Source organism: Sebastes fasciatus, chromosome 12 (genome assembly GCF_043250625.1).
Source record: "Sebastes fasciatus isolate fSebFas1 chromosome 12, fSebFas1.pri, whole genome shotgun sequence".
NCBI lineage: Eukaryota > Metazoa > Chordata > Actinopteri > Perciformes > Sebastidae > Sebastes > Sebastes fasciatus.
In genome coordinates, this window is record NC_133806.1 from 34,873,871 (window position 1) to 34,894,293 (window position 20,423).

Here is a 20,423-nt window from a genome sequence, read left to right on the forward strand (position 1 = left end):
TTCCTTGATATCCAGTTCATGACGATAGTTTTGTTTGCGATAGTTAGGACTAAGGAGTAATCTGTTGTTTGTTATATTGAGGTTGACTGTTGATGTGTCTCCTAGTAAGCAGAGTGAGGGGGATAATGGGATGCGGCAGCCCAGAAAGACGTAGAGTGATTCCGTCTTGGATAGTGATTTCTATCCAAGTGTTTAACGGGTGTGCAGTGCCAGGTGGCGTCAAAATAACTATCCAGGCTTTTTTGTGTGCAATGAGAACAAATTTCTGATGAAAATCTCATTTTAAAAATGTTTGCACAGTAAAGGGAGTTCTGTGAAGTATTTTATACTGTATGAGTTGTAGTTTAGCATTTTTAGTCATGAAGTAGATGTTTTTGCATATTTGGTTCCAGAAGGAGCAATGGATATATCTAGTTCCCATTCTATTGATGGTATGGCTAGTGTTTTGTCAGATTGGGATATTATTCTTCACATTTTGGAGAGTTTTTTTGATGAGATGATGTTAATTAACTCTGAGGTTGAGGGAGGCAGATCAAAGTTGGTGGTCATAATGTTAAATTTGGATTGAACGGATGATTTAAAGTGTAGATATTCCAGAAATTGTTGGCTCCCGATGCCGTACTTCTGGACCAAGTGGGGGAATGAAACCAGGGTATTATTATGGAAGATGTGTTTGAGGTGTGTGATTCCTTTATCTGTCCATGTGTGGAAATTAAGTGGTTTCTTGTTACTTATAAAGTCAGGGTTGTTCCAGATGGGGATGAAATTAGTTGGTGCAAAGGTGGAGTTTGTGATTTTGTGGAATCAGAGTTTCAGCTATTGTTAATGTTTTGAAACAAGGATGACGTTCGATAGACTGGCCGAGAAATGGTAAATCTGAGATTTGAATGTCTTTACAAACTGTTAGCTCTAAATCTAACCATATGTTGTCTGATTGGTTGGGGTGGATCCATTTGAATATGTACTGAAGTTGATTTGCCAGAGAGTAACGGTAAAAATGGGTAGCTTCAAGTCCTCCTTGTGTTTTTGGTTTTTGCAGAGTGGATAGTTTAATTCTGATGAGATGATTGAGTCCAGAGATTTAAACCAGGTAGGGGTGGGTTCGGATGGGATAACTGTGAATAGGTAATTTATTTTAGTAAGTATTGTCATTTTAACGGTAGCTATTCTGCCCATGAGTGAAAGTGGTAGGTTCATCCAGCTGAGGAGGTTGTCAATTATTGAGTAGTGGAGTGAAGTTGAGAGTGAACAGCTCTGACAGCCTGGGGGAAATATTAACACCTAAGTACATGATGTGCCACATCCCAGCTGTTGCTATCTAATGGAAGGATTGAAGATTTGTTCCAGTTTATGGAGTAGTCAGAGATGTTGTAGTATGATTCAATGAGTTTGATGGTTTCCTGTAGTGATGAGTGAGGGTTTTGTAGAAAAAAGTAATATGTCATCCGCATAAAGACTGATCTTATGTGTGTTGACTGTTTGGATTCCTTTAATGTTGATGTTCTGACGGATGGTTGCAGCTAACAGATCAATGAACATGGTGAATAAAGAGGGAGAGTGGGCATCCTTGCCTAGTCCCCCTGTGCAGTGTGAAGCTTTGTGAGGTTAGTCCATTGGTGATGACGGTGGCTGTGGGTGAAGTGTATAGAATGTTGACCTAGTTAATAATAATGATTCCCCAAGCCAAATCTTTGTAGAGTAGATAAAATAAATTTCCAGTTTACTCTGTTGAAGGCTTTTTCTGCATCCAAGGTGTCTATGATGATTCCTGCTTGCTGTGATAATGAATAATGTAAAGTAAACAGTCTGCGTGTGTTGTCGGATGAATGTCTACCTTTGATAAAGCCGGTTTGATCTGGGTGAATTATGGATTGAGTGACTTTTTCTATTCTGTGAGTTAGTGCCTTTGTCATAATTTTTATATCTACGTTGAGGAGGGAAATGGGACGGTAACCTGATGGCAGGGTTGGGTCTTTGTTGGGTTTGAGGAGGAGTGAAATTGTGGCTCTATTCATGTTTGCTGGAAATCTTGAATTTTGTTTTATTTCAATTATCATTTTGTTGAAAAGTGGAGCCAGAATGGACCAGAAGTGTTTATAGAACTCAGCAGGGAAGCCATTGGGTCCTGTTGCTTTGTTATCGGGCATACGATTGACAGCAGTGGAAAGTTTGTCCGGTGTTATTGGTTTGGTCTTTACAAAGTTGTGGTAGGTCAATGCTGTTGAGAAATGAGTTGATCTTTTCTTGACTTGGATCCTTTTCCAATGAATAAAGATTAGCGTAAAATCTTCTGAAAATGTTATTTATTTCTTCAGGTGAATGTGTGGGCTTCCCTGCTGAGTCCTTAATGATGAAGATTGTTTTTTTTTCTTTATTTCGTTTAATTTGATTTGCCAATACTTACCAGATTTATTGCTATGCTGGAAATTTTCTTGTCGAAGTCTGTGTATCAGGAGTTGTGTTTTATTTTTAATTTCATTTATTTGGAATTTATAATTTCTTAATTCATTCTGGGTTTCCTCTGTTGGGGTGCTTGCATTAATGTTATCGAGTTGATCGATTTTTTGTTCCAGTTCAGCTTCTTGTTCTTTTTCTTTCTTTTTTTTATATACGGAGATTGAAATGATTATGCCTCTTAAATCTGCCTTCCCTGTTTCCCCTTAGAAGTGTTGGTGATGACTTTGGAGAATCATTTATTTCTAGGAAGGATGCCCACTCTTTTTTAATGAGACTGTCAAACTGAAGGTCTTTGAGGAGAGATGTATTAAAGCGCCATCTGATGGCTGGTTTGTGTAGACTGACTCTGTTCCATGTAAATATTACAGGGGCATGGTTGCTAATAATAACGGGGTGGATCTTTGATTCTGAAATATTAGATATAATTGAGTTGCTGGTGAGGAAGAAGTCAATGCGTGAGTGTGTATTCTTTTACAGCTGGATGTTACATCGACAACTATCGGCAATACCAAAATCACTCATGAACTCTTTTATTGTTTCTTGGGACTGCCAGGTACTTTTAGTGTTTGAAATGTTAGATCTGTCTACTGATGGGTTGATAACTGTGTTGAAATCGCCTCCTAATATAACTGGGCAGCTGGAAATGTTTGAGACAGTGGAAAAGAAATTATGAAAAAACTATGGGTTATCGGTATTTGGGCCATAAACATTACAGATTGTGACTGGGCTATCATGTTTATTATGATGAAATATCCTTCAGGATCTGTGATGGTGGTGTTATGGACAACCATGTCATGTGGGGCCAGTTTGGGGCCACCAGAATTACTCTCCTATTCTCCGCCTGCACTCTACGAAGAAGAGGCGGGAGAAGGCTGAATGGAGGGAAGGCTTACAGTTGGCCCTGAGGCCATGGAGCGTCTGTCCCGAGAGGGGGGTTGTCCTTCCCCAGGGAGAAAAACAGAGAGCAATGTGTACCTACCTGGAGGCAAACAGATCTGCGTCCACTGGACCAAACCGGCGACAGATCTCTGATACAACCTCTGGGTGTAGCCTCCACTCCCCCGGGTCCAGACTTCCTCTGGACAGCCGGTCTGCTGCTGTGTTTGTAGAGCCTGGCACTCAGAGAAAGAACCTGGGGGTGCACCCATGTCCAAAGCTTGTGTGCCAGCCGACACAGGAGGGGAGAGTCCAGGCCCCCCTGCCTGTTGACATAGGCTGCAGCTACGGTGCTGTCGGTTCTTACCAGCACATGGTGCCCACAGAGACGTGGCATAAAGTGCATGAGTGCGAGGTGAAAAGCTCTCAGCTCCAACACGTTTATGTGCTGACCTGTCCAGGGGCCAGTCCAGTGACCGCTGACACCCCAGCCTACGTGAACTGCACCCCCCCAGAGAGGCATCTGCTGTTACCAGCTGGCGAAGAACCACTAGACCCAACATGCTTCCCTTTGCAATGTTGCCTGGGTGTTCCCACCAATGAAGGGCCATACGAAGCCTCCGGGTGACCGACACCTCGGTTGACAGGGACCACTGAGGGCACAACCCCAAACTCAGGAGACACCTCTGCACAGGCCGCATGTGTAGAAGTGCCAAGGGTACCACCTGAACAGCAACTGCCATCAGCCCCATAAGGCGGAGACACAGTCTCCAACTGACCTTTGCTCCTAACCGGAACTGGGAGAGACAGGCCATTATGGCCTCTTGCCTCTCCAAGGTCAGTGTCACTGTGGCAGACCTGGAGTCCACTATCATTCCCAGGAACTGTGTCACCTGTGCGGGCTCCAACCTGCTTTTGTTTGTGTTGAGGTGCAGGCCTAAACCCTGGATGTGCTCCAGGAGCAGACACATGATGGCGGCACACTTGTTCCGTGGAGGCAGATATTAGACAGTCGTCCATGTAATTCAACACCTTGAGGCCCTGCCGCCGAGGAGGTGCTAGGACAACATCCATGCACCTCAAAGTCCGAAGGGCAGAAGAGATACCGAAGGGGAGGACTCGAAACTCGTAGGTCCTGCCCTTGAACTCGAACCTCAGGAAGCGCCAGTGATTTTCCCAGATTGGTATCTGAAAATAGGCGTCTTCGAGGTCGATTGTAGCAAACCAGTCGCCTTGGCTGACTGCCTGTCTCAGCCTCGGAACTGTCAGCATCTTGCATCTCAGGGGACAGAGATACTTGTTGAGCCCCCTGAGGTCCAAGATTGGTCGGAATCCCCCGTCCTGTTTGGGGACAAGGAAATAATGGGAGTAAAACCCTGCTTGCCGGTCGCCCTGTTCCACCTCTCTTATGGCTTCCTTGGACAGGAGTGATGTCACCTTCGCCTGCAGCACTTCCCTGTGCTTCGGGTCCACCAATGTAGCCCGAGGAGCTGAATTTGCCAGAGGAGGACTGCACAGAAATTGCAACCGGTATCCCTGGGTCATGGTAGAAAAAACCCAGGGACTCGCCCCTCTCGTGTCGAGAGGGGCGAGTGGCGGTCTGGGTTCGGCACACCGTCAGGAGCGAGGTGATGGCCTAGAGCAGGGGTGCCCAATACGTCGATCGCGATCTACTGGTCGATCGTGAAGGTAGTGTGGGTAGATCGCATGGCATTAAAAAAAAAAAAAATAGACGTCAGCCTATCAGAGCAGATTGAGAAACTGTCTGTCAGAGTTTGACAGACGCTTTCAAGACTTTGTTTTACTGGAGCCAGTCGCTACATTCATGTGCTACCCTTTTCGGGAAGATGCTGAGGCTGATTCACTCGCATCAAAAATTGCAACACTGTTTCACCTGAACTCATCTGGAGTGGAGAATGAGATTTTGACACTACAAGCTGACATTCAGCTTAAGTCCAGGGCTCATGGACAGTTCTGGAACTTACTCACAGAGGAAAAGTACCCCAACATGAGGAAATGCGCTACCTCTTTGACTGCATTATTCGGCTCCACTTATTTATGCGAGTCAGCCTTTTCCCACATGAAGATTATTAAGTCCAAATACCGTTCCACCTTGACTGATGATCATTTGGAAGTGTGCTTGAGGCTGGCTATCAGCAGCTACTGTCCGGACTATGCATCCCTGGCTGATTCCATTCAGTGCAAGTCATCAGAGTAAGGTAATGACAAAAAATTTACAGAGTTATATTGTACAATATGGGTTCATGCAGTTATGCAAGGTACACCAACATATACAGACGTAGGCAAAATTGTTGGTACTCTTCCGTTAAAGAAAGAAAACCCCACAATGGTCACTGAAATAACTTGAAACTGACAAAAGTAATAATAAATAAAAATTTACTGAAAATTAACTAATGAAAATCAGCTGTTGCTTTTGAATTGTGGTTCAACAGAATCATTTTAAAAAACAAACTAATGAAACTGGCCTAGACAAAAATGATGGTAGCCCTAGAAAAGATTGAAAATAATTTGACCATAGGGACATATTAAACTAAGGTGTGTCCTGTAATTAGCATCACAGGTGTCTTCAAACTTGTAATCAGTCAGTCTGCCTATTTAAAGGGTGAAAAGTAATCACTGTGCTGTTTGGTATCATGGTGTGTACCACACTGAACATGGACCACAGAAAGCTAAGGAGAGAGTTGTCTCAGGAGATGAGAAAGAAAATTATTGACAAGCATGTTAAAGGTAAAGGCTATAGGACCATCTCCAAGCAGCTTGATGTTCCTGTGACTACAGTTGCACATATTATTCAGAAGTTTAAGGTCCACGGGACTGAAGCCAACCTCCCTGGACGTGGCCGCAAGAGGAAAATTGATGACAAATTGAAGAGACGGATAATACGAATGGTAACCAAAGAGCCCAGAACAACTTCCAAAGAGATTAGAGGTGAACTCCAAGGTCAAGGTACATCAGTGTCAGATCGCACCATCCGTCGCTGTTTGAGCCAAAGTGGACTTAATGGAAGACGACCGAGGAGGACACCACTGTTGAAAGCAAATCATAAAAAAGCGAGACTGGAATATGCCAAAATGCATATTGACAAGCCACAAAGCTTCTGGGAGAATGTCCTTTGGACAGATGAGACAAAACTGGAGCTTTTTGGCAAGTCAAATCAGCTCTATGTTTACAGACGCAAAAATGAAGCATACAAAGAAAAGAACACTGTACCTACAGTGAAACATGGAGGAGGCTCGGTTATGTTCTGGGGCTGCTTTGCTGCATCTGGCACAGGGTGTCTTGAATCTGTGCCGGGTACAATGAAATCTCAAGACTATCAAGGCATTCTGGAGCGAAATGTGCTGCCCAGTGTCAGAAAGCTTGGTCTCCGTCGCAGGTCATGGGTCCTCCAACAGGATAATGACCCAAAACACACAGCTAAAAACACCCAAGAATGGCTAAGAACAAAACATTGGACTGTTCTGAAGTGGCCTTCTATGAGCCCTGATCTAAATCCTATTGAAAATCTGTGGAAGGAGCTGAAACATGCAATCTGGAGAAGGCAACCTTCAAACCTGAGACAGCTAGAGCAGTTTGCTCAAGAGGAGTGGGCCAACATACCTGTCGACAGGTGCAGAAGTCTCATTGAGAGTTACAGAAATCGCTTGTTTGCAGTGATTGCCTCAAAAGGTTGTGCAACTAAATATTAAGTTAAGAGTACCATCATTTTTGTCCAGGCCAGTTTCATTAGTTTGTTTTTTAAAATGATTCTGTTGAACCAAAATTCAAAAGCAATGTCTCATTTTCATTAGTTAATTTTCAATACATTTTTATTTATTATTACTTTTCTCAGTTTCAAGTTATTTCAGTGACCTTTGTGGGTTTTTCTTTCTTTAACGGAAGAGTACCAACAATTTTGCCTACGTCTGTATTGTACATATAAAGAATACTCAATATATTTATAAATAAATATATGTTTTGCATTTTTATAGTAGGTAGATCATTTTGACTTGGTCATTTTATAAGTAGCTCGCATGCTGAAAATGTGTGTGCACCCCTGGCCTAGAGGGTCTCTGACCTCGGCCATGCCTCCCTTTCTTTCCTTGCCGCCAAGCCCTCTGCCTACGAAACGCCTCCAGCTGGGGTCTAAGGTCCTCTGGACCCCACTGGGGCTGCGCAACAGAACCCTGGGGTTGGGGGCCACCGACAGAGGGCACCCGACATCTCCCTAGCATAGTGCCGGGCTTCCCTGGCCTGTTGCAACATACTTACCGTATCCGGACCAAAAATGGCAGAGAGCTTAACAGGAAACCGTAGAAGTGTGTCTCGGTCTTCCTGCTGCAGCCGGGGCTGCGACAGCCAAAGGTGGCGACCCACTGTCCAAAGGGGCGCCATAGCTTTGCCTGCTGCCTCAGCCTGCTCCTTCATTATCATAGGTAGAAGAGAAGAAGCCTGGTGCATCTCTTCTGTCAGGCTCACCTCCCCCTGCTCATCCTGTGACCTGCGTGACAGTTGGCGCAGATACAATGATAGGATGGCACCAGTATTGACCAGCTTTGTTTGAACAGCCATAGCCTTGTGCATTTTAAATAGTAGACCATGGTCCTGCAATTTTTGCTAGGGCAGCTAACCCTACTAAGCAAGGATTGAGAAGGAGACATAAGGGCTGACAAAGCCTGGTCCACTGGAGGTAGTGGCCCACAACCAATCCTCTCAGCTCCACTTATGTCTTCCATCCACCTACTGACACCAGACCACCTGTGTGCTGCTGTAGGTGCAAGAAATTGCTTCTGCACTACCTCCTCAAAATCTGGAAGGAGGGGTACTCTGGTAGGGGCAGGTCAAGCTTCACTCTCATCCTCAAACAGAGAGGGCGGTGCCCTTGGGTTCTCAGGCAGAGGAATCTCAAGCGCTCCTACTGCCTTGTCAATGACCTCCTTAAACCGGAAAGCCAAAGGTGGCTCAGCTGCCCCTAAGCCCTGCTCGGTCTGCTGCCAAGCTGGCAAATCGGCCTCATCCTCCGAAGGAAACAGGGAAAGCACATCAACCTCCTCCTCCTCTTCCTCCTTAGCCCTCAGTGCATGGTCATATCCCAAGCATGAAACACACCTGTCATGCCCATCCTCCATTGGCAAATTAACACTACAACCATTTTAAACAGGAATGGCCTGCAGTGTCTGCCATACTGACTGAACAAAATATATATATATTTTTTTGTTCTTTTTTTTTTTTTTTTTAAATCCAAAGAATGCCTCTCTTCCGCACACTTTTTCTTTATTTTATTTTTTTCCCAGAAATGAAACAACTCTTTAATGCCCAGGAAGTGATGTCACCAGGTATCCAGTCCCGTGATACATGGAACCCGGAAGCGGCGCATAAGATTGTGTACATCTCTTTTCCTTTTTTTTTCGGAATGTCGCCTGAGCCTGTGCTTTTTAGGAAGCAGGATAGGAACACACACACACACCGGTCGACGTTCGCCGCTGTAGCCGATTTAACGGCACAGCAGACAAACTGCCTCTGGACGCGTTAGCGACTCTCGCAATACGCCCTGGAAGCCCCGGTACCTCGGTCAACCAGATTAGCCGCCACGCAGCACACCGGAGACACGGTTACCAGACAGGGACAACAGCAGTCCGGGGAGGCTGCCAAAGACAGACGCCCGCTCCTTACACCAAGTAAGTGGACTCGATGCTGTAACCCTGATATTCTGGTTTTTCTGTTAGCTGTTTCCTCTTTCTTTATCACACGTTCTGCACCGGTGTGTCTAAAATAAGTGTCCACATCACCTGACCTAGGAGAGGTCATTCCCCATACATATGGAATATGTAAGCTGGAGAGATAGTCTCGATACGATAGAGAACTGCTTGTAGTTTGGCCAGATGATTCAGAACTTTTATTTTTTTTGCCTTTGTACCAATTCCACGGATATTCCAGGTTATGAATTTGAGTGATGACATATTGAAAGGGTTATTATGGTCTAAACATTAATGTTGACATAGGAGTGTGTGTGTGTTTGTGGCACAGTTGGACCTGCAGAAACAAAGCAGAGAAAAACAAAAAACATATAGAGGCACACAGACATAAGAACACAAGCAACAAAATGCATTAAACAAAGAAACAGAAAAAAATGCAAAGTGTACGGTGCAGATGGACGTACTGTAGAGTGGAGTGAGACATGCGATGAATGAGTAAAAATCCGTTTTGGGTGTAATAATTAATACAGGATATGTATGTCATCAGACAGAGAGAGAGAGAGAGAGGGAGATGGATATACTGCTGGACGGTGTGTGTGTGTGTGTGTGTAGCTAATGGAGCGGTGTACAAGAGAGAGAGATAGAGATGGGGGAGGGGGGGGGGGGGGGGTTAGAAGAGTCAGGGGGTTATGTCCTTATCACGGTACAACTGTCCATCTATGTATAATTTGTCCACTGAGATTATTGCTTTTTTGCCTTCTTTCATCATTTGTTTACAGAATGGAACTAGTTCTTTGCGATGTAGCATGATTTCACGTGGATATTGATCATTGAGTTCATAGTCCGTTCCTTTGAGCTGCCTGCCTTGTTGTTTAACCTGAAGTTTTTGTTTGTAATGTTCAAATTTTGCAATGATTGTCTAGGGTCGGTTATCATTGTTTTTGGTCCCAGTTGGTGTACGCGGTGGAAAGTGATGTTTTGGACGGTCTCGGTGGGTAGTTTAAGTTGTTTTCAGATGAATTCCTTGATTGATATTTCCAGGTCTTCTGTGAATTGTTCGGGTATGCCGGTGAAAACTAGTGTGAGTATTTGGTCCTGACTGTATTCTAAGCTGTGGTGAATATGTAGTGTTTCAATGTGTGAAAGTCTGGCGTCCAATCCGGTAAGTTTATTTTGGATGGATATTAGAATGTCGCTTACCTCTGTGGTGGTTTCGGAGATGTGGATGGAGTTGTACCTGAGCTGGAAAGTGCATCCTTGCGTGATCTTTTACTGTATGGTGTGGTGGTCTTTTCCATGTTATCCGTGTTGTCCTTATTCATGGTGCAAAATCTGTTAAAATACTCGTCGATGTAGTTTTCCAGATGTTCCAGGTCGATTGATGGTATAGTCTGGGTTATGAATGAAGAGAGAACGGAACAGTGAAGAAAAAACAAGGTTTTGTGTCTGAAGGGAAATGTTTGTTTCTGTCAGTCTAGCAGCTGGGAACCGTCAGGTTGAATCTCGCAATGGCTCGTGAGAGATTCCTTCGCGCTGGCATCACAGCCAAAATGACAAAAACGTAATCTCAATATAATGTAGTTATTTGCACTTTATGGGGTTTTGTTGTTTGAGTTTGATGGATGCACTTTTTGTACATATTGTAAATACTTTGATTGATTGTGATGGAATTATGCATTTTTGATCATAAAACTGACTTCAATAATAAATATATAACTGGACTTACACATTTCCAACAATTTCAACAAAAACTGAACTTCATGCTGTTGTATTGGACTGCATTAAACCGTAAAGGGGTGTTTCATAAAGTGGCCACTGAGTGTTACTATGAACAACTATGCTAACCAGTCATTGTTTTGAAAATATGGAAATAAAATGCGGATAAGAACTGAGGTAGAGAGGCTTTTTGAAATAGACTAAAGTGCAGAATAAAGCTGTACATTGTTTGTAGAATACAGTAAAACCAGTCTATAAAGGTGCAGAGTAGAGCTGTTGGTGGTGTGCATAATTCAAAGTAGCTCAGTCTATTAAAGTGCACTGTGTGCATTATTATCTGTCCTGCAGACCGTCCTCCTTTGTCCCCCCTCCTCCCCAGAGAGGTGTTGTACAGTTTGATGGCTCAGGGGACAAAGGACTCGCACACTCCTTTGATTGACATCCCACCCCCCACCCCCCCCCCTCTCTCTCTCTCTCTCTCTCTCTCTCTCTCTCTCTCTCTCTCTCTCTCTCTCTCTCTCTCTCTCTCTCTCTCTCTCTCTCTCTCTCTCTCTCTCTCTCTCTCTCTCTCTCTCTCTCTCACCCCCCTGGCCGTTAATATACCTGGGCGTCTGTGTGGGAAACACTGATATTACATACAGTCAATATGACTGCTATGGCCATTCAAGGTAGAAATTCTCAAACTATTTTGTGTTTTGTAATTTTGGTAAAATAACAAACAGTCTACACTGTAAGATTTTTATTTTTAAGGTAAAAACAAATAAAAAAATAAGTGATTTTAATTTTTCATTTTTTATATAAACACTGATATTTATTTGACAATGGAAGCTTGTCTATAATGGAGAAGAAACACCTTAAAGACATTAAGCTACTGTAAAAACGTTTGCTTGGAAATAGCGTGGTTAACCCGGTTTACCTGGTGAGAGGCCGAAAAGATGAACACCAGTCTCTGAGTACAAATTATAAATTGTCTTTATTTCATGAACTACAATAGACTATTTAAAACATGTATACTGTAGTAAATCACTCTGCTATGGCTGGGTGATACCAGGCGACCGGGCGCTAATTATGGCTTTCCCCACCTGACTAATACTGAATCACTCATTGGGAAAAAGTAAATGAATTATAAGGAAATATCCTAAAAAAAGAAAAATGAAATAGGCCTAAATCCCACCATTTGTCCTCAGATAATAGTTATGATCAAATAACAGATAATAATATCCTTAATATTACTTCACGGACGTTTTGAAAGCCCTTCCCTCGGATCCCTTCACATCAGTCACACGCAGTCAGTCAGTAAGGCAAACACATCTCAGTCAGATATTCACCTGCTAGAAAAAGGTTTTGTTTTATCTCCTGGAAGGAGATATGTAGCATCCCCTTGTGCGCCCGGTAAGCCTATTTAATAAATCCAAAGGAAAGAATCGAACGACAGTAAGATTAATGGAGAACAAATGAGAAATGTAATTTATAGTACATTTAATATAAGATTTTCAAACCGACTGATAGACATTAGTCTGAAACATCAGTACAGTAGGCCTAATTGAAATACACTATACTTTTGTGTACGTGGGGTTGCTTTTGGTCTGCTCCGTGGAGCCATGCATACAGTATTTAAAAATGCATTTGTAACTGCGTAGGTAAATCGCACAAGCTTCAAACATGTGAGGTGTGTGCGTTTATCTCTCTTTTTTGTGAACATAGCGTGCCAAGCAAAGTTCATGTTCGTGTGTGACTGTGAGCAAGGCAGGTGCAAAAACCACAAGTTTGCAGAAGCAACAGGTGCACAGGAAAAGCAACTGTTGGAAACAGGAAAACATCTGCTTAGACACGATGCACCTGCTCTGAGCTGATGCAGAGGCGAGATGAGTTGCGGTCAAAGTGAGCATATAAAAGAAACGCAGTTAAAACGCTTCGGGGCTCACTTTCCTGATGCACCGGGAGGCTTTGTCTATATGGCTAAAAATACCTTTTGGCATTTCACACTTTGTGAGATAAATTAATTTAATTCAATTCAATTTATTTTTATGTAGCGTCAAATCATAACAGAAGTTATCTCGAGACGCTTTATATAGAGAGCAGGTCTTAGACCATACACCATAGTTTAGAGACCCAACAGGATCCACCAAGAGCATTGCAACGCGCTGTGGCCAGGGAAACTCCCCGTTTAGCGGGTAGAAACCTAGCGCAGAACCGGGCTCTGGGTGGGCGGCTATCTGCCCAGACCGGTTGGGTTGAGAGAGAGAGAGAGAGAGAGAGAGAGAGAGGGAGAGAGGGAGAGAGAAAGAGAGAGAGAGAGGGGGATGGAGGGAGAGAGAGATAGGGAGAGAGAGAGAGAGAGAGAAACCATAGCAACCACAATAATAGCCCAGCTGCTGTAATAACTAATACAAGTAGGACTAATAACAAAAATCAATAGCAGTGGATGTAGTACGTCCATGTATGTTGGTGTACGACGTCCCTGTGATCGATACCTGTGCGTTGGTTCCCACAGCACCAGCATGCTCGCTGGGAGTTCTTGATGTTTTTGGCAGTGACCGAGAAGTCTCATTAAGTTCATGGAAGCGTGGAATAGATAGAGACGTTTTTCTCTACTAGGCACACGTCTGCTTTGACAAAAGAAAAATCTAAAACAATCTATATTTAGGAGGTTTCAGCACCTTTACTTTTTCTTTATTTGAATTTTGCTGTGCTGAAGTTTTAAAATGAAATAATCTCTTGATCGCCAGTTCTTGTTGACTTTTTTCCCTGAAGAGACTTTTTACACACAAAGAAGACTTGTCGTCAACACGAGGCGTCGCTCAGCCCCCGAGAGGTAAGTTCAGCGCTCTCCGCACAACGGCAAACATTACTGATATAATTAATACACAGACATAAATCACTAGGTAAAAGAGTCTAGGGTGCTGGTCCCTCCCCGACCAGGACCAGGTGTCCCGGCTCGGAGAGATTCATAACTGTTGAATTTTCTATAGGCTAGGGAGTTTAGCACAGACTTTCTGAGATGAAGTAAATACCCAGACCAGGCTGTTATGCTATTAAAGGGAGAATCAGTGAACAGAGTCAAAGACGTAACTTTATGTTTGATTGTTCGCTTTAAATAAATCTAACTGTAGGCCAGTAGTTTAAATAATAGAAGGGGCCACACTTCACCCTCTCGCCTTCCCTTGTCTCCTCTTTGGCGTTACATGTGGAGTTTACTTCAAGTGGAGAACGGAGCCGGCTAATAGCCGAGGAGGAGTTCAGATCGGGGTGCTATGATAACAACAGGACGTTCACAGTGAGAACTAACTGTTTCTCTTGGGAGCTACTGGCTCGCTAGCAACTGTGATACTGATCCTTGAGTGTTATGACGGCAGATTAATGAACGTGCCAGCAAGTAAATATCAGCTTGAACAAACAAAAGATCTTGTGGGATTTATTCACTACAACATTACAAGACTCCAATATCTCATATTGTGGCTTAAGCTTTCAGCAAAGTTACGGAGATACGGACAGCGCCACTCTGCCATTGCTGACCACATTGTGGTCAAAGGGGGTACTGTATACAGTATCATCAAATCCTGTAATCAAGATTCAAGCTCTCTGCTGCCATCTTGCATCTCTAGTTATCAAGTACAGCCCAGATACATCTAATTTTATTAGTTTTTCTCAAATTGTATTTATGATTTGGTTGAAACCGTAATTATGATTTAATATAAATCAAAATATTTGTTTGGCCAAAGTCAAAAACTTACATTCACACAAAGTAAAAAGATTATTTATTATGAAGACCATAAACTATTTTTTTACTTTGTTACAACTTAATTTTTCATTTTGGAAAAAACTAATATTTACTATTACATCCAAGTAGAGTTTTACTTTGGAATAAACTAATTAAAATGCTTTAATTTGTTACATGCCATTTATTACTTTGTTACAACTTAGAGTTTTACTTTGGATTAACTTAAAAAAATCAAGTTAATTTGTTACATCTAATTTTATTAAGTTTTCTCAAGTCAAATTTCTGATTCAGTACAAACAAACTAAAATTTTAATTTACCTTAATCAATATATTTTCTTTAGTTGCAAGCCAAAATGATACTTTATGTGTGTCAATATAATAGCATTTTTTGCTTTTTTACAACTTACATTTTCACATAAACAAAAGCTAGTAGAATTTTCACATAAGATCAAATTCAAAAAACATTTTGTTACAGACAATTTAGTTTAGTTTACTATTAATAAAGACAGGAATATTCTCTTCAAATACCTAAATGTTTATTGTGATGTCTTTTTAAAATATGCATCACCTTTTCTGTTATGTACTAAAAAAAAGAAAAGAAAAAAAAACCCAAAAAGGAAACCCACAATGAATTGTGCGGCCAATAAAGCTAGCAAGTATACTCAACACTTGAGGAAAAATACATAGTAACTATAAAATCAAATAAATCATGATCTTTTCAATGTTTTTTAAACCTTATGCAACCTTTCTGTAACCTTAACCACAGATATCTTAACATGTGAAACGGGTTTGTACATCTCTCCTTTAGAACCTGAGATATGTAATGTAATAGCCATTAAGAAATGTAAAAATAGATTCTAACAGTGTTAAAACTTGACTATCCTTTGATAAAATGACCAGAATGTATGAATGTCACATTATTTTGAACCATTACAAATGTGAGATCAAGAGACCCAAAAAAACAACCAAGGAAAAGTGCAGTTCAATTGCTGGGGGTGCAATCTATGAACAAAGCTTGCTCTTTTGTGCATAAGTCAGTTTAAGAACATTACCATTACTAGTACTGAATTGCTGGTCATTGTGAATTTAGCATTATTCACATTTCAGTGTTAATAACAGTGCCACAATATTTATACCACAGAAATAATTCTGTTAACAGGGAAAATCTGAAATTAAGGCCATCTATCTTTCAACTCTTCCACTCCTGATTCCTTTCCCATAATGTCCTGTCTTTGCAGTGAAAAAGTCTTGTCCATTTTGTCCTTTATCACTGCACAGTTGTTTCGCTTCTTCACATCACTTAAAAGTGACAGTCTCTGTTAGGTATGTCGTTGGCCTTTCCACTTTTTTTTGCTGGCAATGCATCCTCTGGAGCCAGTTTTGAATTAAAGTCTGTTTCTCTCTCTCTTATTTACAATTAACAATGAAACTCTTCCATCATCTTGGAATGTATTTGAATACAAGCTATAAAACAGAACAAAAAACATGCTGTATCCAAATGTCTTTCTTGATTGATCCAGTATTTAGAGCTTGACACTCAGACTGCACACTTTGCATGTCATTTTCTTTGGCTCTATCTCCATGAATATTTTCTGTAGTGCATCAAAAGTGTATTTGAGCTCACCTGGATAGCTCAAGTTTAGAGCATAGATGAAGCCAAATAACATGGCACATGCATGTGCGACCGATGGCAACTCATTAAGGACTTCCACACCTTCAAGAACAATCCCAATGTCATGTGGTGGCTGGAGAGGATCCTCCTCCTCCCTGATGACAAACACTGCCATTGTACACCTCTCAAGCTCGGTTTCAGCTTCATCCTTCTGCACAACCTGATAAAAAACAAGACATTTATGAGAAAATGATTCTGATGAAACCACTGACTGATGTACCAATACAAGAAAATATCTATACAAACAATTCTCTCAATCAAATCTCAATAAAAAACTTAAATTGGGGTTCTAGTGATGCGAAAATGTTAATGACTTGCAAAGTCCAGCAGATTTAATGGCAGCTCCTCCAAATATTTTCCTCATAGCAAACATTTGACTTTATCGCAAGTAAAGCATTGGTACACGTATTAATAAAAGCTATACTATCCAAAAAGTTATAACATCTTAAATAGTACAATACAGTAGCATACATACTACTATAAGATTCACTATCATGTTAAAAGATACAACTGCCTTGTGTCTTCATATTTTCATTAATTTCAGAATCTTCAGACACTTTCCACAATCCAATATTTGGATATAATATCCATTTTATGTCCAGGCTTTTCGCTACTCCATCTGCACTTCTGCTGCTGCTCTGAAGTGACAAATATTTCACACTGCAATTAAAATATCTTAATAGGTTCCAGCCAAATATAGCCACACTATATAGTGTTTTACAAAATATAAAATATAAACCAGCACAGAGACTTAAGTCGTTGTGTTAGACATATTCAATTTAAAAAAAATTGTGATGATTAATGAACACTGGGGGGCAGAGAACTCCACAATAATTATACGCAGTCAAATGTACAGTACATGAATGTACGATACGCTTGAGTATTTTTATAGGAACTGACACCATGTATATGAGCTTTAAAGTTTGAATATTCAATGTTTTATCTTGTGTATAGCTTAAGTGATTCATGCAAAACTACTTACCAGATACTCCTTGATAAGTTTGTCCACATCTTCCCCAAGGTACAGAATAAGGCACTTCAGCAGACACTCTCTTTTTGGATTCACCTCGAGGCTCTAGGTGAGAGCACAAACACACGCACATAATGCAAAACTATACTGTCCAATTTTTCAACTTGAAGATGCAACCTGAAGATTCAAACACTGCACAATGCAAAAATGGGAGTTACAGTAATTGTGATTTACAAATGCTTTGAGCAAACCAGTTAAAAGGCCTGTCAAACTGAGAAGACAAACGTAGTACATCTTCCAACGTGTAATCTAACTCCACAATCAAATGTGTTGACAAGATGAGCACTATTGCTTCTATTTACAATGTTACTATTTATGTGATATAAGGCAAATGTTTATGTATTGTATGTACCAGTACATACTTGATCAAGAACTTTCAGTATGTTCCGGGTCTTCTCCCTGACAACTCCTCCCTTGTTTCTGATGATGTCAATCAGCTTGCTGTGGTGCTTGTCCAAGGAAGCCAGGAATCGCGGTTGAAGTGGAACAGTTGTGATCCTCATGAATTCAGCATTGACCTTTAAAAAACAAAATAGCACATGCAAATGTTCTTGCATTACATGTTACATTACAGCTGTGTGGTGCATGAGATTTTATTTTTGATATCAAGGGCCAAAACATGCATTTTAAATTGGTTCGGCTCCATTTCTTAGCAGGTTTCTTATGATAGGGGATAATATTATTTACTATACAGGCCACCACTGAAGTTACTTACCTCATCCATTGTGAACAATGCAGGCCATCTCTCTTTCATCTCTTCCACTCCTGATTCCTTTCCCACAACGTCCTGTCTTCGTAGTGAAAAAGTCTTGTCCATTTTGTCCTTTATCACTGCACGGTTGTTTCGCTTCTTCACTTCGCTTAAAAGTGTCAGTCTCTCATTTTCTAATTTTTCAGGGGTCTCTCCAGTTGGAATGTCAGGTATGTGGTTGGCCTCTCCTCTCCTAGGTCTCTTTACTTTTTTTGCTGGCAATGCATCCTCTGGAGCTTTGGACTTCAATGAATTTGCAAGTAATTCAGAACACCCTGCTGAGTTCGGTAGTTGCACATTTTTGTCTTCAGTCGCTGCTTCCACCCGTAGCAACCGTTGTACGAACCAGGCTCAGAGAGGCATGGATGCTTCTTGATTAGTGTTTCGGCAATGTCACTGAAGTCAGCATCTGTTGGGTAGGCTTTGTACTTGAATATCTCTTCAGCTACCTTTTCCAGAATATCTGAATTTGTTTTTGAACTCAGTGTCAACCTTGTCTTGTTTGACCTATACACGGCATTTCCCTTTCCTAACTGCAGTTCAGTGTCATAGGAAAATGTTGGTATTGGAAATTCTCTTGGCCACATCTGAGTTCTTGTAGAGACAGTGCTGGAGGGTGTGGACAGGAGCTCTGTGTCATCTGATTGAGTTGACACTAAATCATCACAGAAAGTGAGAATAAATTCTTGGCTGCAATCATCAGTTATGGGGACGACCTTGACGGTTGCAAAATCCTCAAGTTCCGCAGTAGATGTCAAGTTCACTAGTGCATCTCCAAAGTCTCTGTCTTGGTACTGCAGTCTAAAATTCCCATTTAATCCACATACTTCCCTGACTTCATTCATAAGCTGCTCCATTGACTCTGGTATTCCATCAGGCAGAATTAGCTTCCTGATGTCATCAGGATTCAGAATAACTCGCAACTTGGCTGGCCTTTTCACGGCCATGGCAGCCCATCCAAAAGGATCTAGTAAAAGCAAGAATAAAAACAGTAGTGTTAGTTGGAGTTCAAAATCGGCCATTAACTTACATCTGATTCATATTCACAAATTCATTGATTCACAATTCTGGTGAAAAGAAGTTATTTTTGATTTGTGTTTATAATTCTTAAAATATAATAATAAATTAAACATGTAAAAATACTGATATGAAGTGAACCTGCCAATAAATGTTCATACTGTCATGTAATTTCCACTGCATTACTAATTCAACTGAAATTATTGAAATTGCATTTATATACTACATTAGTAAGTTGGCCTATACATCTGTGGTAACTTATTCTCTAAAGTGCTGTATTTCTATTTTGGGTTTGTCATTCCTATTTAAACATACATGAAAATGATGTTCACTGTTGTTCATTTTGGGACTTACCAAATTCAGCAATGTGGCTAAACTGTGACCTTTTCATGAAACAACAGCAAACCTGTAAACACAAAGCAAAAGGTGAGATTTCACATTTAGTTTTTTGTTGGGATAGTTAACATTGTCCATAATTGTCACTACAGACTCTAATTTAATAATTAGGCCATAGACATAATGGTGGTATTACAGTATACTGCATTAACATTGACAAATGAGAGAATGTGATATGAATTCTTCCTCTTTAATCGATACTCACCGTCTAGTACTCAATCCATTCTCATCATTTTTGATTATGCTTAAAAAGAGTAAAAGTAATATTCATATGAGTTCACAATATTTATATTACAACATGTTGTTTCAAGAGCAAAAAGAGCAAAGTCACCATATAAACTAACGTATTCCTCTTAGCAAAACGGTAACTCTGGATTAAAAAATGTGTAGGGCACAGAAAATTGTCATTCACCTGTCGTACTATCAATCCCTCCCTGTGTTGCTAATCTGAGCAGATTCACTGCTTGGAGGGTACCCTGATAGAGGGAGGTGGGGGTCTGGAGGGTACCCTGATAGAGGGAGGTGGGAGTCTGGGGGGAGCTGCATGGTTTTTCTGGCCTTTTCAGACATGGGATACCTAACTTTTAAAATAAACGAGGTTCCATGCAGTAACCAGAGAGAGAGCTGAGGCTGTAAACAGACCGGCTGTGGATGAGAGACGGCCGATGAACGTGCGTCACCTCTGTCAAATTACGTTTTGTTTGTTAAACACAAGTTTTAATAAATTGATTTCGTTTTTACTCCAAAGGTTTATGACACTTACAGTAACGTTCATTATGGTCGTCAATTCAGTAACGTTAAAGTGTCCGCGGAGTTTCACCTAGTCCTCCTCACCTGGCTCTGCTGCTGCTGCAGCTCTCTGTGTGTCTCTGTGTGTCTCTGTGTGTGAGAGCGGCGGAGGAGCCCAGCCCCGCCCTGGTAGAAACATGTCCAGACCCGCCGGCCGTCTACCCTTCTCCCGGTCTCCCGGTCTCCCGGTATAACACAGCCATGCCTCTCCCGAGCACTTTTCTCATGTGAAGAAAATAACTTTAGCTAACAACATTAGCATTAGCATTAGCTACAGTATTGACTTTGCACTTGTGAAACGT

At 41.4% G+C, this 20,423-nt stretch overlaps 1 protein-coding gene and 1 long non-coding RNA gene across 2 annotated transcripts; both read right to left on the reverse strand.

The window, feature by feature from the left end:
- Positions 1–15,091: 15,091 nt before the first annotated feature.
- Positions 15,092–18,185, reverse strand: LOC141779794 (uncharacterized). The gene is made up of 4 exons (XM_074654812.1): positions 17,884–18,185; positions 17,531–17,686; positions 17,121–17,213; positions 15,092–16,298 (listed from the first exon to the last, which is right to left on the reverse strand). The coding sequence occupies exons 1-4, from the start codon at positions 17,983–17,985 to the stop codon at positions 15,990–15,992; spliced, it is 660 nt and encodes a 219-aa protein (XP_074510913.1). The 5' UTR covers positions 17,986–18,185; the 3' UTR covers positions 15,092–15,989.
- A 28-nt stretch (positions 18,186–18,213) lies between these two features.
- Positions 18,214–19,955, reverse strand: LOC141779796 (uncharacterized). The gene is made up of 3 exons (XR_012596433.1): positions 19,538–19,955; positions 19,291–19,342; positions 18,214–18,886 (listed from the first exon to the last, which is right to left on the reverse strand). It is a non-coding gene; the product is annotated as an uncharacterized LOC141779796 (long non-coding RNA).
- Positions 19,956–20,423: the final 468 nt, after the last annotated feature.